The 20656-nt window shown below is 35.4% G+C and overlaps 4 protein-coding genes across 6 annotated transcripts; 3 read left to right on the forward strand and 1 right to left on the reverse strand.

Annotated features, from left to right (window-relative positions):
- Positions 1–457: 457 nt before the first annotated feature.
- On the forward strand, positions 458–2462 carry LOC149736382 (translocon-associated protein subunit alpha-like). Its single transcript, XM_089876819.1, has one exon. The coding sequence runs from the start codon at positions 781–783 to the stop codon at positions 1693–1695; it is 915 nt and encodes a 304-aa protein (XP_089732945.1). The 5' UTR covers positions 458–780; the 3' UTR covers positions 1696–2462.
- LOC149736383 (ADP-ribosylation factor-binding protein GGA1-like) lies at positions 2385–8770 on the forward strand. 2 transcript variants are annotated; one of them, XM_089876795.1, is made up of 14 exons: positions 2385–2546; positions 2842–2926; positions 3026–3200; positions 3319–3442; positions 3674–3822; positions 4172–4345; positions 4680–4905; positions 5443–5580; positions 6026–6237; positions 6584–6660; positions 6717–6988; positions 7231–7403; positions 7786–7896; positions 8244–8770. In XM_089876795.1, the coding sequence occupies exons 1-14, from the start codon at positions 2507–2509 to the stop codon at positions 8355–8357; spliced, it is 2070 nt and encodes a 689-aa protein (XP_089732921.1). In that variant the 5' UTR covers positions 2385–2506; the 3' UTR covers positions 8358–8770. The 2 variants fall into 2 exon arrangements, with proteins under 2 accessions (XP_089732921.1, XP_089732922.1); XM_089876796.1 differs by lacking the exon at positions 5443–5580.
- Positions 8771–8923: 153 nt separating this feature from the next.
- On the forward strand, positions 8924–18270 carry LOC149736384 (kinesin-like protein KIF12). Its single transcript, XM_089876791.1, has 16 exons — positions 8924–9788; positions 9959–10012; positions 10071–10149; positions 10212–10299; positions 10364–10473; positions 11543–11701; positions 12181–12408; positions 12628–12772; positions 13032–13150; positions 14223–14311; positions 14669–14835; positions 15095–15216; positions 15566–15702; positions 16360–16737; positions 16990–17372; positions 17664–18270. The coding sequence occupies exons 1-16, from the start codon at positions 9673–9675 to the stop codon at positions 17783–17785; spliced, it is 2496 nt and encodes an 831-aa protein (XP_089732917.1). The 5' UTR covers positions 8924–9672; the 3' UTR covers positions 17786–18270.
- Positions 18200–20572, reverse strand: LOC149736385 (tetraspanin-18B-like). Of its 2 annotated transcripts, XM_089876828.1 has the most exons (6): positions 20407–20572; positions 20058–20246; positions 19659–19820; positions 19435–19596; positions 19199–19270; positions 18200–18605 (listed from the first exon to the last, which is right to left on the reverse strand). In XM_089876828.1, exons 1-6 carry the CDS (start codon positions 20458–20460, stop codon positions 18558–18560), a joined length of 687 nt encoding a protein of 228 aa, XP_089732954.1. In that variant the 5' UTR covers positions 20461–20572; the 3' UTR covers positions 18200–18557. The 2 variants fall into 2 exon arrangements, with proteins under 2 accessions (XP_089732954.1, XP_089732955.1); XM_089876829.1 differs by lacking the exon at positions 19199–19270.
- Between the last annotated feature and the right edge of the window lie 84 nt (positions 20573–20656).

The raw sequence follows: 20656 nt of genomic DNA on the forward strand, positions 1-20656 counted from the left end.
GTCAATTTAGTTGACAGTTTATTTATTCATGCAATAAACTTGAATAAAAACGTCTATAGTTGTGTGGTTAGATTAGAACACCATAAAACATCATCTTACATCCCGCGGCACCACGTTACCAAATACAAAATATAAAAAACAAGAATTACTCATCCGTGTCGGTTTCGTGCTCAGTGCTGCCCGCAAATTAATCATCACGCTTTCGTTTTATATACATTGCTGCAATTTGTAACGTTTTGCATGTTAAAGAAACTGAATATGACATCGCTTTATTTTAAATAGTTTTACTTAATATTATGTACCTTTGAATGATAATTTACATGTTTTTATTTGTATAAGCCGAGCTCTAAATTTATTTAGGCAACACTCATTTACGTGGCTGCGATGAATTGAGAAAAGATGAACTGTCGTAGTTTCGCTGTGAAAGATGTTTGACGTGTGAGATATAAGATTTTGGCTTGGTCTGAATGAAGTATGAATGTGTTAACCAACTTAGCTTATGAATAATTGTTAAGTTATTTAAAATACTGTACGTATTTGTGGCGAGTATTTTACTTAAGGCTCGTAATGGAAGATTATAGAAACTAAGGAGTACACCTGTACACGCTAAACACGCATATGTACGAACCTGTTAGTCGCTGTTAAAATAATAATTTAAAAGGCAGCATGCCAATCCAACTTTCCTAAACTTTTTTTGTATAATAAGTTTTCTGAATCTCTTTTTAAATTCAACTCAGTTCACCCAGATTTATAGAGTTTTATATTTATTAAAGACGAATCATGTTTCGAAATCTGTCCAAATTCTCGTTGTTATTTTTGCTTGTTTTCCCTACTGTCATGCTCGTTGAAAAGCAGGGATTGGCATCAGCAGAAGATGCTGCAGAGGATGAGGTGATGAACGAAGATGAGGGGGAAGCTGTGGAAGAAGATGAGGATGAGAGTGTTGTGGAGGAGGAGGGGGAAACGGAGGACCCGAACATAGCAGCTACTGAAGAAGAGACCGAAGATGAAGCTGAACCAATCACAGCCCACAGGGAAGCGGAAACTGCCATCATCTTTAATTCAGGAGCTGAACCAGAGATCATTGCAGGGAAGAAGGCAAGCGGGTTGATCCACTTCTCCAACACTGGGTCAAATAACTTCATTATCACCAGCATTGATGGTTCTTTCAGATATCCTCAGGATTTCTCCTACGTAATTCAAAATTTCTCAGTGATCGCTCCTAACAAGATGATTGATGCCGGAAAGGAAGGATCATTTCAATACGACTTCCTGCCTGGTGAGTTGGCAGGTGGACGCTCATTTGGGCTTCTTATTAACGTTAACTACAAAGATACTGAGGAAAATATCTATAAGGATGCCGTGTACAACCAAACAATTCAAGTTTTGGAGAATGAAGAAGGAGTTGATGCTGAAACCTTCTTCATGTACATTATGTTGATGGCTCTTGGATTCCTTGGTCTCTTTGGTTTGTACCATCTGGTTGGTTCGAAAGGAAGAAAGACAAAGAAGAGACCCGCCTCCACAGTTACTGCTACCTCACCAAATGGTAATGCAGTTGAAACTGGAACCAACGGCCCAGTTGATTACAAGTGGATCCCAGAGGAAACTTTAAAAGCGATGAACAAAGGTTCCCCCTCTCCTGGTCGTTCTCCAAGAAAGCGCCACACGAAAAAAGCATCTGCCGCTGAGTAATTCCAATATTAAGCAAACTGCATCGCTGTTTCAATTAGCACACTTTATAAATTTCTACAGATGGTCAGAAGGCTAGTGGTATCGATTGGTTCTTTTTGTTATTTTGGTTTTGAATGCAGCACATTTTCTGATATATAATTGAAGCGATTTAAAAAAAACCTAATTTCTTAAAGGTGTCTGTGCTATTTAAACACAGAAGTTCATTGTACAGAATGAAGCAAATACTTTAAAATTTGAAGCAAATGTTTTTTTGTATATTTTCAATGGAGACCTAGTTAGTACCTGCTTTTTCAGTTGATCAACTTGGCGGGAATGTGCAATATCATTCTGGCTAATGTTTGCACCATTTTTTAATTATCAAAATTTGACAAAAAATAATTAATAATTGTCACGGTTTAGCAAAAATATCATTCGTAAGTTTCGCTGTAAAGTCTCTTTTATCTCTGTACTTCATCTTCTGTGAATCAGCCTTTATTTCAATTTGCTTTGATGGAACTGGGTGTTTGAACTTTGTGTGGTTCGTAAAAAATAGAACGCGAAACATCAGTGTAAAGTTTCTATGATGACCGATTCGTCTACCTTTTTCAACTGAAGCTTGATTTTGCTCTGTTTATTTGTCGGCAAGCAATTATGCAAACTGGTTTTTCTAAATTAAATTGAGAATCGACAAATAGAATTAAGATTTTAGAAAGATTCCGATTTGACCAAATTAATGACATCTTGTTTCTATTTTAATTAATTGGTTGCGGTTGTGTGGCATCTTGTAGTGCAGTAGGCGTTTTGCAATAAAATAATAAGTTGTGAGGTTGATATGGCAGATGACCCCAATGAAACACTGGAAACCTTACTTAGTAAGTATTAAGGTCTAGTAAACTTGATATTGGTAAAGTATTTTTAATAAATGAGTAAATGTGCGGAAAGTAAAAAAATGCATTCATTTACTATTATGCATAAAACACATCTTTAGTCTTGCTTATTTTTCATCAAAGCTATCTTAAATGTAGTAAAAATCTGATATGTAAAAAAAAACGGATCACCTAATCAAGTTCCAGTTTTATTTATTGGTTTAAATGTAAAAAATGGATGTTTGGCTGCAATTATCTTTGCTATTAAAAGAAAAGTGTGGTAAAATATCTATCTATCTAGACAAAGCCACAAGCACACTGAATCGCCAAGATGATTGGGAATACATAATGGCATTTTGTGACAAAGTTAATTTTGAGATAGAAGGGTAAGTAACCTTGTGTAAAAGTATATCCATTGCATGTACAAAAATAGTTATTGTAAGGTAAGGACACTATATGATTTATTCAGTTTATCAAATTTGTAGGGCACAAAATGCAACACGGCTGATTGCGCACAAAATCCAATCTCCACAAGAATTAGAAGCACTACGTGCACTGACAGTGCTGGAAGCATGTGTTAAAAATTGTGGGGAGATTTTTCAAAAAGAATTAGGAAAATACAGATTTCTAAATGAAATGATCAAAGTTGTTTCACCAAAGGTAAAAACAACATGTTTATATTAATTATACCCACACTTGTTTTTGCTTATATCCAGTGCCAAACTAGTTTTGAATTATGCGTTTTAACATATGGTATTTTATTTTTTTTTGTGTTTAGTATTTAGGTGATAAAACATCAGAAAAAGTTCAAAAAAGGGTTTTGGTGATGTTGTATACATGGAGCATTGCACTAACTGATCAAATTAAAATAAGAGATGCATACCAGATGTTGAAAAAGCAAGGTAAAATATATATTTTTCTTCACGGTTTATCAGCCTAGGTAACTAGTTATACATTTGCTTTGTAATGTGTAGATGTTGTTATGCTGAACATAGGACTAAACTAATCCGAACATGAACCTGTAAAGGCTACCCAACAGAACAATTTGTCAAAATAGATTCTTCCCACATAGTGGTGTCTCAAACCCACTCAATCAAAAATATCATTAAAACATATATTTTTATTTACTTTAGGTATTGTTACAACTGATCCAGAATATGATCAGTCAATGGTTACTGATATTCCAGCTCCAAAAGAAAGCAGAGATACTTTATTTACTGATGAGGAAAAAAGAAAACAGCTTGACAAACTTCTAAAAAGTACCCGGCCAGAAGACCTACAGGTAAACCAAAAACAATTAGCCCATTTGTTAGTCAAATAAATTTTATTAGCTGTTTTTATTACCAAAATGCAGTTTGTATCTGAAAAACTGTTAACGTTACATTTCTTAAAAAATATTAGTTCGGGAACCTTGGCTAATGTGTTCGTGTAACCAAAAAATAAAAAGGGTGTAAAATAATTATAATATGGATGACACATTAGAAAGTATTGTCTATAGATTGTAACGGTCACGCCTTTTATCCAAAACATCTTTTCTTTTTTTATCAATAAGCAGGTACCTGTCCTTTGTAATCTCTCCTGTTCCTCGTCATCCTGAGCAAAGAGATAAAATAAATTTCATTCATTCCCAGGCAGCAAATCGTTTGATAAAGAGCGTGGTAAAAGAAGATGAAGACAGAATGGAAAAAATGAAGAAACGAAATGAAACACTTGAAGAAGTGACCAACAATATTCGTCTGCTTAATGAGATGCTCACACATTTTGACCCAGATGTGACAGCCATCAGTGATATGCAAATGATGAAAGTAGGAATATTATCTTTTAATTTGTTTTTTTTTTAGCTTGAACTTTTGCAAAGTATTTTTGAAAACATCTGATTTTAAAATGTGCAAAAATGAATGTGTTTTTGACCATGTTTTAAATGAAACTTGTTTTATCCTTCAGTGAAAACGACAGTTGTTATAACACAGGTGTTCTGTTTTATACACCTCTTGCCCACTTATGAGTTACTAAATATGTAATTTTGTTGATTGTGGATGATTGTTTTTTTCTGTATTACTAACAATTTAGGCAACCTATTAGTGAATACTGGATTTTTAAGGACAAATACACCCTTCACCAAGGCCACACTTGTTGCAGGAACTGTATGACAGCTGTCACAAACTGCGACCAACATTATTCCGCCTTGCATCCGACACAGATGATGATGAGGGTGCTCTCATGGAGATCCTGAGAGCAAATGATGACGTAACACGAGTCATGCAATCTTTCGAAAAGATTGTTTCCCCAAAACTGACATCGGTGACTGACAGGAAAGCAGACGGAGCAGCTGAGCCCGACAAACCACAACCTGAAGTAGAAAAAGGTTTCAAACAAATTTTTAAGATGATATTACAAAATGCTGTACAAGTTATACTAATTATTTTATAGTTAACAGACATATCAAATATACATAATAAGCGACATAATAATAAATAATTTATTAATTTGGTCCAATCTTACAAGCACATTTTTTTAGGTTTATTTTAGAATATCATTATATAATTTAACATAAGGAAGCTTGCCCAACTAATTTTTTGCTTACATGTAAGGCAAGTGACTTAATGAGCATGCTTCTTGCATTTACTCAAATTAATCATCATAACTAATGATTAAGTTTTGAACCTAATCATTATCTATAGGAGATTTGATTCTTACCTTGATCAAATCTTTATAATACATGGATTGTTAACCTACACAACCCATTTTACACAAATTTATAGGAAAACTAAATATTTCAAAATTAAAAATGATAAATTTCTTAAATGGTGCATCATTTTTTTCACAAACTAATTACAAATTCTACAATAATTATAATAATTATTGTAATTCATTTAATTACCTGCTTTTCACCCTCGCACAGAAATCTCATCCACTTTACTTGATCTTGCAAATTTAAATTTTACCCCTACAACATCATCTAATGATTTACCAGCTACTGGTTCTACTTACTCGTCCATGCTGCTAACCCCACCTCCTAATTCATTGCAAAGTAACAATGGTAGGCTCTAACCTGCAAAAGCTAATTATAATGCATTCTTTTTTGCTATTTTTAGCGTTATTTTCCATGCAATACTGGGCTACAGTTTCAGTATAATGAAAGAACAGCAGTCTTGTTTCTAGCAAGTTTATATAACTCATTAGCTTACCACAATTTATTAATTTTTGCACAATTATTTTTAATATTAAAAAAATTTTCGTTGGTGGGCGGTAACTCCTTTAGGATGTTTACCACTTAATCATAACATGCAAGTTAGTTTACCGAATATTGCTACAATGCTACTAGATGCATTAAGTATAGTTCAATACAACAGTGCCTAACATTAACATGCCAATCAACATATTTTAAATATCTTGTTATTAATGTGTTTTTTGTCAAAATTAACCCATTGAATTTCCACATACCTACTCTACCCTCAATTTTGACCTTTATTACTCCTCATTAGAAACCTCCATGGATAACATGCTCCTGGACTTCCAATCTGCTCCCACATCTTCCGCTCCTCCTCCAACCACCAATGAAGTCAACAGTTTATTCTCGCTAAATGATCTCCTTCCCTCCAACCCACCCCCGCAACCCCCTACCCTTGCCCCTGTCAACCCAACACCCATGATCCCCAAACTTACTGCACCACCTCAACCACAGCAAAAACCTTCAGTAAGTCACCACTATCAACTCTATTGTGGTTAAGTTAGGTAATTAATATTCTTAAGATGTTTTACCTGCCTATAAGCTAGCATTTTTCAGTTTGTAAAAAGTTATTATTACTTGTTTTGTTACTTATACACTACCTTTTATGTAAAATATTAAACATAAATAATAGCCAAGCTTTAGCAACCAAGTTTTCCTAACTAAATTTGATCCAACATTTTCAGGCATATAAATTATTCAACTTTATCTCACGAATTTAACTTTCTGAATTAATATTACACAGTAATTTACAATATATATATATTTTTTTATTATTAAGCGTAAATGCGTAAAATATTTTATTTTAATTTAGGCATTCTCAGACATAGATGCACTAAGTAGGGGTTTAATGGAACAAACACTTGGACATAAACTACAAAGTCAATTTCCGTAAGTAGCCAATACATTATCCTACAATTTAAACTTACCCCTCATATTTTGCACAGAAAACCTGCAGCAAAACCAACGCTTCATCAACTTTCTCAAAAACCAGTGGCTGATGTTCCTTCATTATTTGACATACCCCAATCTCAACCCCCTCAACCAACAACCATTGCCCCACTTTTGCCGCTAAACCCCCCACCTACTTCCTTACCCACTAGTGAACCTCTCAAAGCATCAAGCAACCCCCCACCCACTGTAATGCCGACACAACCACCACAAACTCAAGATATGTCGCTAGCGGATGTATTTGTCGCATTAGAATCCATCCGTCCAAGTGAGTAAAAGGTTTAATTACTAATGCGATTTTTGGACAATTGCTGTTCAACTTGCTATAGAAACTTTTCATTTTTACCCAAATTTATCAAATTGTTGGTTTAAAATATTTTTGAAGATTTTTTTGCATATTCCAATAATAAGTTGGAAAAATTCGGTATTTTTTATGGTATAGGTCTTATTGGTAGTATAATACATATATTATTACTTACAATATATGATATATTACATCTGGTGTGCCAGGTACCTTTGCCCCACTCACGGTATATGATAAGAATGGTATTCGCGTGATGTTACACTTCGCAAAGGATCACGCCTCACCTGTTAGAACTGACACACTTGTAGCTGTCGTGTCTATAATGAGCACACGAACCAACCCAGTCGAAAATATTGTCTTCCAGGCAGCAGTTCCTAAGGTTAGCAATGTCTAAATCACTTTCCAAATGTAAACATTGAATTCAGAAACTGGGTTTTTATGTCTTACTGTAATATCTTTATGGTGGGTTTAGTAGCCACATTTTTAATTTATACTTTTATTTTTATAGTTTTAGGTTTTTTACCTTAGCGAGTTTTTTAACAACTGTCAATTTACTGCTAATTCTTCTTTCTTTACTGTTTTTTTTTTATTAATCTAAATGTTACTGTAAACAACCTATATTATATATTACACATTAGTAGTTTATATTTATATTCTGCCACAATAATTAATAAATTAATCCTGTTTAAAACAGTAACACAGTACACTATAAAATAACAAGCGTGAATCTTGTATGATACAAGCCATGTTTTTCCCAACAGGTAATGCGTATAAAGTTGCAACCCCCATCAAACACTGATCTAGCTGCGTTTAACCCAATCTTATCAAGTCCTCCTATTACACAAGTCATGATCATTGCCAATCCTGCCCATGTAAGTAGGAATCCAATGTAGAATGTTGTTAATGACACTTATTTTATTCTAGTTCAATATATGTTGTTAAATACGTGTATGTTGTTTTTTCTTAAACAAGCAGTTTAATTTCATTGTTTAAACTTGTACCTACGTCTAAAGAACAAAGAATGTATAAAAAATTCTAAAAAAACTTAAATTCTATCAGAAACAAAACAACTTATGGGTAAAACCAAAAGAATAATATTCATTCGATTAATTTGAATTAAACACCTTTTTATAAAATTGATATAAAATAAATTAAAATACAAATCACTGTTTAAATAAAAAAATACAATATAACATAATGTTTGTCATAATTTTCACAGAAAGACGTGAAGGTCCGTTTCAAACTAGATTACAAAATCGACGATCAAACTTCGATATTTGAAACCGGTGAAATAAATAATTTTCCTCCAGCGGATCAGTGGGGCAAGTTATAACCGTCACAATATGGTCAAATATAGTTCATCCCTGCTGGTGGTATACCATGTACCTGTACAGTGTCATGCTTACCACAATGAACATACACTTAAATATGTTGAAAGTTATAAATATGGTAGCATCATATAATCGCCTGGTGCGGTTCATATCTCGAATCAACAATTACAAAATTTGACGTCATTGCGGACAAATATGACGTCACAAATGCAATTTGATTGATTTTTTCACGTTTGTTTTATTGGTTCCATTTATTCAGATACCGAAGCCGTGTTCATTTTCAAAATTTAGTCGGTTAAACGGTTCGTGATTTCATTATACGTTTAATAACGTTCCGTTATACAATGCGCTACATGTTATTACATAGTTTTTGCTTATGTGCAATTATAATTGTCGAATAAAAAGAATATTCTTATGTTGCTGTTTTTAGGTTTGGCAACCATATGGTTTTTAGATTTAATTCAGCACCAAATTTCTGATCAGCTGCTTTAAAATTGAAACCTGTTTTGGTGACAATTATACTACACACTAAGTTAGTTAATTTAAGCTGGTTTAATTTCACAACGATTGGACAATTCCTTTTGTGTAATCATTGTAGCGTTTGATTAAGATTATATATCCGGACAAAGATAATGCGTGTCATGTTCGGCACGGACCCCCAGAATGCGGCATCGGGTTACTTTTGTGTATTAGCACTAGTTGTACTCTCGTGAATTGGATTAGGAAGAGGTGGTATGTATCTACGTTGCTAGCAGGGGCTCGCTTGTTTTGACGTCAGGAACTGGTTGGTGAGAAACTGAGACTCAGCGCGCGTGTTTCCAGCAACAGCGACTGTCAACGAGGAGTCAAAGCAAGCAATAAAACCGAAACCACAGCTTGTACCATGATACAAAGGGAGTTACCAAGAATTAAGTGATTTAATGGTTAGCCTATTATCAATAAAAAATATAAAGCATGGTAGTACGAAGAATTGAGAAAGCAAATTTACAAGGAAAAGCAAACATACTCGTCTGTGCATGCAACAAAAAAATGTATAAACTCAGCTTTGATAGGTTTATGTAAACGACGAATCGGTATCTCTCAGTTTATTCTTTACCGAATTTAATATATGGTAGTTGGTATTAATTCAAACTCTTGCAATATGCTTTTGGTATCGCGCAACGGTCGCATTGAAATGAAATATTTACGATTCTAGTTACTAGAAAAGTAGGACGTTGTACTAGTTCTCATAAATCGTATTTGGTTATAACTGCAACTAATACCACAATATGTACAAAAGAAGTAGTTCTATTTGACGACTGTCGGCAACATATCAGAATGAAGGTCGAAGAACAGGACAACAGTGAACCAGACCAGGAAAATACCGATAATCAAGATAAAACAACGCCGCCAGAAAAACCAGAGACGCAGAATTATTCTTTGTTGCCGCCAAGGTAATGCCACACTACAATGTGACGTAGTACAGTGTTTGTTTATATGGGAAAGATGCTCGAGTAGGACGTACTAGTTAATCAAAACTGCCCAGCTTTGGGCTTGTGTGTTCACTAAGAGTTAGGAGAGCATTTTAAGAGAGTATGGTCGTAATGAAAACCTTGCTTTATAGGGTTCAATCGTCAGAGTCGGATGTGGATGGCAGCGACGTTCATGTTGTAGCAAGGTACAAAATACTTGTTCGTGTTTTCTAACTAACTTCGTAAAACGGTGAATTATTTCAGAGTTCGACCACTTAATCAACAAGAGGTGGAAAGGAATGATGGATCGTCAACACGATTTCCATCTGATGGTGCAATCCTGGTAAGTATACTTTTTCTATATTGAGTGTTTATTTTTTTCATGGCATGCCTTATAAAAAATAGGTTGAAAATCAGACGGCCGCGAAGACTTTTTCGTTTCACGGGATATTTCAACCTGGTTGTGCACAGAAGCAAGTATTTGAACACAGCGGTATGTAAGGAGACTGTAGAACACGGTCAAGTGTTGGTTTATGCAATACCCTCTTTGTTCTTAGGTATGCGAAGATTGCTTAGCATGGCTTTAGATGGATACGCTTGCACTGCGTTTGCGTTTGGGCAAACTGGATCGGGGAAAACTTACACAATGACAGGCCCTGTCACGCCGGTGAGTATTTTGTTATTAGGTCGTGTTCTGGACTAAAAGTTTCCTCCAACGCGCAAGGACTTTACCACCTGCTGAGAGTTGTACGCTTACAGAGAGATTTATGGACACATTGTTGCGTTAAATGACTGTCTGATCCCATATGACCAATATGAATAGTTCAATTTGCATTTTTTACGTTCGCTATAAGGGTAACCTATATACTACCTAAAGTTCTTACTCTCCGAATGTAAATACTGTTTAAAGTTGGGTAAATAATAGCTTTATTTGAACAGATAATGGATTTTACTGAACAAAACACAGGATTATTAAATCAAATAAAATTTAAAGTGAAAAGGGAAAGTAAATGTACACTTAAATATTAAAGCTGCGTAAAAAAGGTCCAAGAGTTTTTAACATTCATAATATATTGACAACTTATTTGTGCGGGTCACTGTTAAGTGTTTGGAATCATGAGTATAAGATAACTCTTCAACGTTACACTTTAAAATAAAGTAAACTTTCAGGCATAGACTTGTCACATTCGCTATTTATTGACAACAATCGACTTACGACGCGTTCCACCATCTTCCTGTCTGTTCTTTCATCGTGTACAACATGTTTTTCCTGAAGCGTGTGTTTTAATCAAACGGTTTCCCACGCGTTGAATGCAAAGTTGTTTTCTATTCCATTATCAATACAATTGGTTGTGGTCTAAAAGACTACAGACTGAAACATTTTTTGTTTCGAATGTAGATGATGGGAGACGGGACACTTTTAGTACATATTATCCAAATATACTGATCATGTTTTAAACAATGACAAACGATGTATAGGAGTCGTGGGGACATGTTTTTAACCTCCTTGAAAGTTCTATTTTATTACCAAATGGGACGAGAAAATAGTTTGAAAAGGTGTCCTATCTTCCCACTTTCTATTGTGCATATACCACAAACTGCTGCGCCTTTAATTTTAGAATAATCCGGTGACCTCGTTTGCTATCGCCTTTTACATAAGTAAGAGCTTTTCGTGATAAAACTGATAAAAAATGTACTTCTGCAGTTATAACGCAAGGTTTTATATTCCTGTTCAGGAAGCAGCTGATAGCATGACGCAAGAAAAGTCCCTCAAAGACTTGGGTTGTTATGGGTTGATACAATACAGCTTTGCGTTTCTAATGGAGAAAGTTCTGGAAGGCAACGACGTTAACTACACAGTGAAAGCATCGTACCTGGAGATTTATAATGAGCAGGTAAAATTTAATAATGTTTATTTTTTCAAATGTAAAGTATAACCTAAAACTGCTTCGGAAGTTAATATCTAGTTGGTTGAGGTAAGATGGGACACATTTTTATTCTATTTTCTTGTCCCATTTGGTAGTAAACAAAAAAAATATTCAAAAAGACAAAAAAACGTACTATCCTAACGACTCCGATAGACCGTTGTTAATCGTTTAAAACACAATCAGGATATTTGCATATTATGTGCTAAAGAGGTCCCGTCTTTTCCCACCCTATATTGAATTCTTAAAATTTTATTGTATAGTACTGTGGGGAAAGATGGGACACCTTTAGCTCATAATTTCTAAAGATCCTGATCGTGTTATTAACAACGGTCTATGGAAATCGTGTAGATACAGTTTTAGTTTTTTGTTTACTACCAAATAAACGAGGAATTTTAATAAAAAATGTGTCCCATATTACCCCAACCTACAATATCTGATTTTTTTAGGTCCAGGATCTACTGAACCCGCTTGCTTACGAGTCGGTGCAGGTTCGTTGGTCAAAAGGCCAAGGTTTTCATGTCGAGAACCTGTTTGTTCGTGAGATCGAATCACTTGATGACCTGATGAGCGTGTTGGAGGATGGAATGCGAAACAGAGCGGTTGCCGAACATAATATGAATGAACATTCGAGTCGAAGTCACAGCATTCTTACCGTATATCTGGATAGCGAATCAGTAAGTTCTAGTGGTGAGCTAATTATGTGAAAAGTATTTTTTTTCAATTTTAAATAAAATACGGAAATCTATTTATGGCAATTAGCATTCGGAAATAATTACAATATAAAGAATACAAAAACAAACTAAGCAGTTACTATTTTTTCTCATTAAGATAAAAAGCACTGCAGATCACATACAGCTTTAGAAAATGTAATCTAATACTTCTTAAATCCCCAGGCTACAGAAGAAGGCATGTCAGTCACGAAGCACGGTAAAGTGTCTTTTGTGGACTTGGCAGGCAGTGAAAAAGTAAAAGACACGGGTTCGACTGGTGAAACACTCATTGAGGCGACCAATATAAACCGAAGTTTATTAACTTTAGGTGGGAGGTTTTTCCCTTGTACAAACACAATTATTTTAAAACCTTTTTTGATCAAGTGGACCATTGTTCCAGTCAAAACATTACACTGTTGCCAGGTCATGTATGTTTACAGTTATATTATATTTTGATAACAAAAAAGGCCTAATAAAACCATGTGCTGCTGTAATAGTAACTGGTACATGTCAGATGTAACCACGTATCAGCTGTATATTAGGCTGTTAAAGCATGTATTTAAGTATGGGCTGTTAATTTACTTTAGGAAACTGTATATCTGCGTTAAGTGACCCGAAGAAAAGGACAGGACACATTCCTTTCCGAGACAGCAAGTTAACGAAATTGTTAGCTGATGGACTAGGTGGATCAGGAGTTACGTTAATGGTAAGTGGAAATGGAGAAAATAAATATAATTTCATATAGATACCTGTTCTTGATGTAATATTCTTTATGTACTTCGGGTTGTTCTGTCACAAACCAGTCGTTCTAAATCATTGTTTGTTGATAAATCGTTGTGCATTATAAGTATTATTGAGTGAAATTTACTATTAAATCGAAGAGTGACCGTTTTATTACCAGTAACACTTGCGCGCTGCAAGTGCTACATTGGAATCATTATAGTCACACATACTGTATGTTTGTTCACGTCAACTTTTAGCTTGTTCAGACTGTTTGCGTGGTTAAAATCTAACTACGAATCTTGTAACTCGACCCGTGTGGTAACACCTATGTGTATTTAACCGCCCGATTAAGCTTTTTGCCGACCTTGCCGTAACAGTTGCCACGAAAATAGAAAGCTTCGACATTTCAAGTTTAACGGGCGGTTAAGAGGTCACTGTCACCGGGAATTTAACTTGAAATAATTCGCTTTTGTCGCGGCTTACTTTTATCCTGAGTATTTGTTTTACTGCGCATTCGACAAAGGGCACTTGAGTTCCAAATTAACTTCTAGACCAATTTAGCACGAAGGCAGAGTTAGTCAAGGCGAGGTTTTAAAAATGTGTGTTTGTAACTTACACAAATTAGACCGTGTATAGAAACGTGGTGATTGTCACCTATACATATATGAAGATAACGCTATGAGAAAAGTCTCCCGCATTTCATTTACGTTTGTTACAAGTATTAGTAGTTATCGTGAAGGGTGCTTGTGTATTTGAAGGTAATTACGTAGGACAGACGCGTTACTATAAAGAAAGTCTAAGCACTGCTTGAAGAGGAGTCAAATAATTAGTATAACATGAGTCATGGTTTGGAGGTTATTGGAAATTCTGGGAACTTGAAATTGAAATCATGTTAGAAGAAGATGAGATTGAGACTGACATCAGCTGTTCATGTGTGTGCCATGACTTAACAGAGGTTATTGTACGTTGTATATTATAAGTCCATATTTTATAGAATAAGGTTTTGTGTATTGATTGTTAGGTGATCTTGTTATAAAATGTTCGTTTTCTTTTAGATTGCTTGCGTGACCCCGTCGAGCTACAACGTTTCAGAAACCCTAAACACGCTTCGCTACGCTAAACGGGCAAGAAAAATAAAGAACAAGTAACGTATTTTTATGTTTAAACTTTGATTTGAGGTAGTGTGAGTCTGTATGTGTTCGACTTGACCTTTATATAGTATGGTGGGGGAGATGGGATACTTTAGAAAATAGTATTCAAATACCCTGGTTATGTTTTAAAGAATTAACAACGATCTGTGGGAGTCGTGGGGTTACGGTTTTATAATTTTTCAAATTTACTTTAATAACTACCACATGGGACGAGAAAATAGAATGAAAAAGTGTCCAATCTTCCCACCCTACTATATGTTATGGACATAAAAACTACGTTTTACTTAAAGTACGGTATAAACTGCTCCGTGAAATTGTAATAAAATTTACCAGTAGGAATAATTTCACAGACCTGTTATTCGAATCGACCCACGTGAAGAACTAATACTTAAACTTCAACGTGAAATGAAATTATTGAAACAAGAAAATCTGTTTCTTCGAGATCAATTAGAATTTCCACATCGTGAAAAACCCAAGTTCCCCAAACCAAATACAGTGGATACAAATGAAACTAGAGGTAACATTTCGTAAATTAAAATAATGTAAAATAGTGAAGCAAAGTGTTATACGTTACCACATAATTCCTATATTTCCTGATCGTTATTCGAACAACTATAACTCTTTTTAGAGTCAGGGGCTACGGGTTGATGTTTCTGTAAATATTCTTTGTTTACTATTACATAGGTAAAGAAAACAAAGGAAAATGAATGTCCCATCTTACCCCAACCTGTTATAACTATAAAAAAATGTTTCGAACTTAATGTATATTTTCCCAGCTAACAAGATGTTGCCTGCCCTCCCCGCTATAAAGTCAACATCAGATGGCTCCAAAGCAAGTTCATTTGAATCACCCGACCACCGTCCAGTGTCTGACAACAGTTTGTACGGCATGCTGCAGGTATATCATACATAAATACCTAACCACTTTAACCTGTAATATTGACCAATATATAGTAGGGTGGGAGAGGACGGGACACCTTTAGCACATGATATCCAAATGTTCTAATCGTCTTTTAAACCATTAACAACGGTCTATGGGAGTCGTAAGAATACCGTTTTGAAATTCTTTAAATGTTCTTTGTTTACTACTAAATAAGAGGAGAAAGCAGAATGAAACGGTGTCTTAAGTTTTCCCCACCCAACTATTTACGTTTCTTTCATTACTCGGGCTTGTGCAACAGTTTGTCGATTGTACTATTGCATTGACATGTTTATATAATTCATTACACAATCTTACAAATCTTCAGGAGTATATGGTGGAGAACGAAGCTTTACGTAACGAGAATCATAACTTGCTGACACAACACAGCGTCGACGAAAGAGAACACCGGATTATTTCAAGAGACAACGATAAACTAGCAAGGAAACTGGAGGACCTGAGCAGGTGAAAAGAGGCCGTTTCTTGTTTGGAACAGTCGCAGAACTGAAGTGTTGTGTAAATGCATGGTTCCCCAAGATTGAACTAAACTTTACTCTTATTTCTAAAAGGGATATGTGCTGACATAAGGTTAAGGTCTGTTATGTAACAACAAAAGACCACCGAGCGTGCTGCTGGTGTAGAGTTTCATTCGGCTCGTGCCAATCTATATTACAAGCCATACATTCTCAAAAATACAATACTAGGTCGTAGCATGACTGGAAGAATCATATAAGGTTTGCTAGGCCATCGCGTTTCACGTGCAGACGCCCACGTCGCTCGTTACACTAACTGAAAAAGAATATGATATGAGATACTCTATACCTTTGAAAAGACTGGTTTGTTTGTTTAGGTGTACATGTATCGTTTATCTCTAGCAACTTTCTGACCCATACACCAGAGCTTTACATTATGTAGTGTCGGTCAGTTTGATCTCTTACCTGTATGGGTGGAGTTACTGGACAAGTTGTGGTGTGGTCTCTGCACTGCGCGGGTCAGTTTTTACTTTTGTAGTAGTTTCAAGTTGAGTTAATTGGCAAACAGAAATAGAAAGGCTTGATTATATACTCTTGGCGAGGTGTTTACTGTTACTAAAAGTTATCTAATATTTTTTTTATGTTTCAGATTAATGTTGTCAAGTCCGATGTACGGATCATCTTTCGTTAGTAGAACAAACTCCGGGCATTCACTTCAATCTTTGAGAACTTTCAGCTCATCGTTGACACCACTGTCGCAAAAGAGCTTTCCCTACAACACAAACCCTCACAACGTAATGAACAACAATGGAGCTACTTATCATTACCATAACGATCATAGACCACCAAATCAGCATGAACCATTCGTTGCATGGAACCAGTCGCCTCAACCAGCACAGCATGTACCAAAGATAATGGCGAATGAACACTTACCGCCTCTACGAGGGTCGCCACATACGAACAGACAGTTTGGTCCTCCTGGGAATAAAGGTTTCATAAAGAAACCGAGTCATCTTAATTCAAAGTGGTAAGTATCAATTATTTCTAAAATTTAACCAACCGTCAAATTTATTTGTTATCATATATAGTACTGTGGTGTAAGATGGGAAACCGTTAGCAGCTAAACTATAATACGATTATATGATTCCATAAATATTCTTTGTGTACCATCAAATAAAACTTAGCAGATAAAGAATAACTGTCCCGTTTTACCACACTCTACTATAGAGATTTAGTTTTAAACCGACAATACAATAAAACCAATGCACTTGTTTACCAGGATGAAAGCAACTTCATACGCTTCCCAGTTCAAGCGAAAGCAGACAATGAATAGACCCTTGCCTCAAAACACAATGTCACAAAAGAAGGATAGTGACGTCATGAAAGACTTTCCAATGAGAGATTATCAAACAAAACCTCGTCCAGAATTTGTGTATGGAAATCACGGTTACGATACTGGTAGCACGGACGACGGCCATTCCTCTGCGTTGCGCAACCCAAACCAAAAGCTTCCAGCAAACTTTCATGTGCGGTTTAATAAACCGAATTTTCTGGTACCAAACAACAACAACATCAGCCATAAAGGTGGCGCCTTACCAAATGAAGCATACAAGGCTCAGGATATATCTCCTAGAAGTTCAATGACGAAGGAACTATCAGCAAGTAAGTTTTTCTCTACTATGTTGTGGGATAGGGTAAGAGGGACATGGTCTCGTTCTCTTTTGGTCTTAGAAGAACATTTGCAGAGGTGTAAAAAAGTTTTGTCAACCGCTCAAAACACAATAAGAAAATATGATATTTCTGTGCCAAATTACCGTCTCTTATGCCACGGTTATTAAACTTCTTTAAATTAATCAAAGCATGTTTTTCGACCTTTTTGCTCTTTTAAAGCCATGTGGTATGCTATGTCCAGTTCACGAAAGACTATAGAGATAAAAAAAATGCTTTTTCCAGCTTCCCTCCGTCGATTAAATCACCAAATGCGTCAAGAGATGGAAGCACTTGACCATGAAATAGACTCCTACCAGCGTTCCATGCAACGACAACCAACTAAAAACAAGCTACCTGTCACGTGACACAACTAAATTTGGACGAACAGACAAATAATTCAGTGGCAATCATACAAACATACACGAGGAAATGTTAGCAACAAACAAAGATTTTTTTATGAACCGGTAAACAGATCGCGGTGGTTTATTATTTTTATTCTGAGCGGTACAACTACTTATTTGTAGTTCAGTATTATTTTTTTTGTAATTTACCAGTTTGTTTATTTTCCAAAAATCTGTTTTTGCACGACTCCTTACCTTGATACTGTGATACTCTTTTTGGTGTTTTCAAAACAACAAACTATATGCTTACCTTTGCTTTTGTAAGATCAACAATTTTTTTTACAGTTTTCGAAAGTTGAATAGACTGTTTCCAGTTTTTACTTACATTTTCCGTATAACACATTTTACACCGTGAAAAAAAATAATCGTTTGCGGTCGTTTATTTACAAAGTTGACTTTATTTGCCGTACAAGTGCCTGAAACACTAAATCTAAACGTATGAACTACAAGCATTAATGTGTTTGATAAAAGCTAAATAACATTTAGTATGGTGGGGGAGATGGGACACCTTTAGCTCATCATATCCAAATATCTTGATCGTGTTTTAAACAATTAACAACGGTTTGTGGGAGTTTTAAGGATACGGTTACGTATTTCTTTTCATTGCCCTTGTTTACTATCAAATTGGACAAGAAAATAGAATGAAAAGGTGTCCCATCTTTCCCCACCCTACTATATTAGATCACATGCACATCTTCACTATGAAGCTTTTCCTCTGCATGTATCTTGTACATCATCAGTGAATATATTGGTACAAGCAGACGATAATAGCAACAGAAATGAGCTGGAAATGATGAAACATAAGTTATAGGTCATACTGTATAGAGGAAGTTTTGAACGTCACAAAGTACGTCAAGTCCCGAACGGTCATTTAAAGTCAGCCGTTTGTGGGTCAGAGATATTTTTTGTTCGTGAGGTAAAAATTATGTCATTACAGGCCCTAAATTACGTCACAGATTTGTTTTGCGGACATATAGTAGGGTGGGGGAAGATGGGACACCTTTAGCACATAATATCCAGATATCCTGACTGTGTTTTAAACAATTAACAAAGGTCCATGAGAGTCACGAGGACATAGTTTCATATTTCTTTGATTGTTCTTTGTTTACTACTGAATGGGACAAGAAAATAGAAGTAAAAAGTGTCCCATCTTCCCCCATCCTACTGTATTTTAATCGCCATAAACTAATTTTGTCAGAGACAATTTTCTGTTTGTCACGGACATGTTTTGTCCGCTACGTTCGTTTTGATATCTTTATCATTTATATATTTAATTGCCTTGAAAGCACATTATGTTAGTAGTTAGTCACAATTAGGCATCATTAGATTAATTTTTACCACAGCCGAAAGATTAACTGGTCAGTAATTCAAACATACCTGGAACATGATAGCTGGTATTGTAGTTCCTGCTATCGCGTAATAATAAAGCTTGAGGATCCATGCACACCCCTATAAACCATATATATATATATGTGTATATATGTATATTTATAAACTAATTTCCGGTGAAAGAAAATAATTGAAAATTCGGTAAAAAATCATAAAATTTGAGCCGTCTATTCGCATCTAAATAATAAATTAATGCCACACGAACTAGAGAGTTAAAAAATTACCTCGGTATAAATAAAACCATGTTCCCCATTGTTGCATTTCTCCAAGTCTACAATGTTCGATTCAGCGTCTCTGACACAACAGGATAACGGGTAAGTTCCATTTGCTTTGTAAAAGAAGGATTTGTCCCAATCGGACGAAAATTCTTTTCCGCAGCATTTTCCCTGAAGCAAACAATTTCAACTACTTAACAGTCTACAATATGTTTGTATAAAGAATAAATTACTTTTAGCTGAGCTTCGTCCCATGATGTAGTTATAGAAGTATCGATGCCATACTTCGTCATGTATGAATCACTTAAACCACTCCTTGATGCGTTATAGAAAACAAAAAGGATGATGCAGCTTGCGATCTCAAGTCCAACGCTCACAAGCAAAATGACGCAGTACTAAAAACGCATAAAAATATTACGTAAAATAGGGTAGTAGAGTGGGGTAAGATGGGATACCGTTGCAGCTATATTTGCTGATCATGGTTTAACCAACTAAAGTTGCTCTTTTAGAAAAAAAAGTAAAAACATGTCCTATCCTCCCCTACCCTACTATATATACATTAGGCTACATCCACTGAAATGTATACGTTACTCGTACAACTATAATATTATCTTAATTTTGTCATGCCTTACCGCCACAATAGCTGGTTGACTTTCAGCAACGGATGCATAACACCCAAAGAATGCTAACAGCATCACCACAGCACCACATGCTATTAGAATATAGATCCCTGCGTACATCACATCATTCACCACATTATTGAGCCCTCCACTTTGTACAGCAGCCCATATACCAAGGCCGAGAACAGCAGCACCAAAGATCTGATAACACACAAGTTATGCTACATATAAGAAGATTTAAACACGTACTAAACAGCTTATTTCGTAAAATTTTACTGCAAAAGAGACAAACTACAGTTTTACCACATAAAATTTTTAAATTTTAAACTACATTTGCTTAAAAATAGTCTTATATACTTACAAAGCTCAGAAAATTGAAAATGATAACGAGGTAGTTGAGTCGTCGCTTTCCCATATTAACGAAAAACAGTTATAATTCTACAATCGCTAAGTTCAACACAAACGAACAACTACAACCAAATAACTAAATAAATCTTCGTATAGCTTGTATACTCTAATGGTGTAATAGTTTTAAAGCAAGACGTCATAGGTGCCTGGGGCTACTACGAAGCTGCGATCAAGTTAAATCGACGTGATGCTGTGTGTGTCTC

The sequence above is a fragment of the Ciona robusta genome, chromosome 4 (assembly GCF_009617815.1).
Source record: "Ciona robusta chromosome 4, ASM961781v2".
Taxonomy (NCBI): domain Eukaryota; kingdom Metazoa; phylum Chordata; class Ascidiacea; order Phlebobranchia; family Cionidae; genus Ciona; species Ciona robusta.

Excerpts from the sequence above, each read along its gene's own strand:
- LOC149736383 (XM_089876795.1), top strand. The coding sequence starts at position 2,507 with ATGGCAGATGACCCCAATGAAACACTGGAAACCTTACTTA. Across the intron at positions 4,346-4,679 it reads GTGATATGCAAATGATGAAA|GAACTGTATGACAGCTGTCA; the intron begins GTAGGAATATTA and ends CACTTGTTGCAG. Across the intron at positions 5,581-6,025 it reads TTCATTGCAAAGTAACAATG|AAACCTCCATGGATAACATG; the intron begins GTAGGCTCTAAC and ends ACTCCTCATTAG.
- LOC149736384 (XM_089876791.1), top strand. The coding sequence starts at position 9,673 with ATGAAGGTCGAAGAACAGGACAACAGTGAACCAGACCAGGAAAATACC. Across the intron at positions 10,150-10,211 it reads CATCTGATGGTGCAATCCTG|GTTGAAAATCAGACGGCCGC; the intron begins GTAAGTATACTT and ends TATAAAAAATAG. Across the intron at positions 14,836-15,094 it reads GGATACAAATGAAACTAGAG|CTAACAAGATGTTGCCTGCC; the intron begins GTAACATTTCGT and ends ATATTTTCCCAG.
- LOC149736385 (XM_089876828.1), bottom strand. The coding sequence starts at position 20,460 with ATGGGAAAGCGACGACTCAACTACCTCGTTATCATTTTCAATTTTCTG. Across the intron at positions 20,247-20,406 it reads TTTTCAATTTTCTGAGCTTT|ATCTTTGGTGCTGCTGTTCT; the intron begins GTAAGTATATAA and ends GTGTGTTATCAG. Across the intron at positions 19,597-19,658 it reads GGGACGAAGCTCAGCTAAAA|GGAAAATGCTGCGGAAAAGA; the intron begins GTAATTTATTCT and ends TGTTTGCTTCAG.
- LOC149736382 (XM_089876819.1), top strand. The coding sequence starts at position 781 with ATGTTTCGAAATCTGTCCAAATTCTCGTTGTTATTTTTGCTTGTTTTC.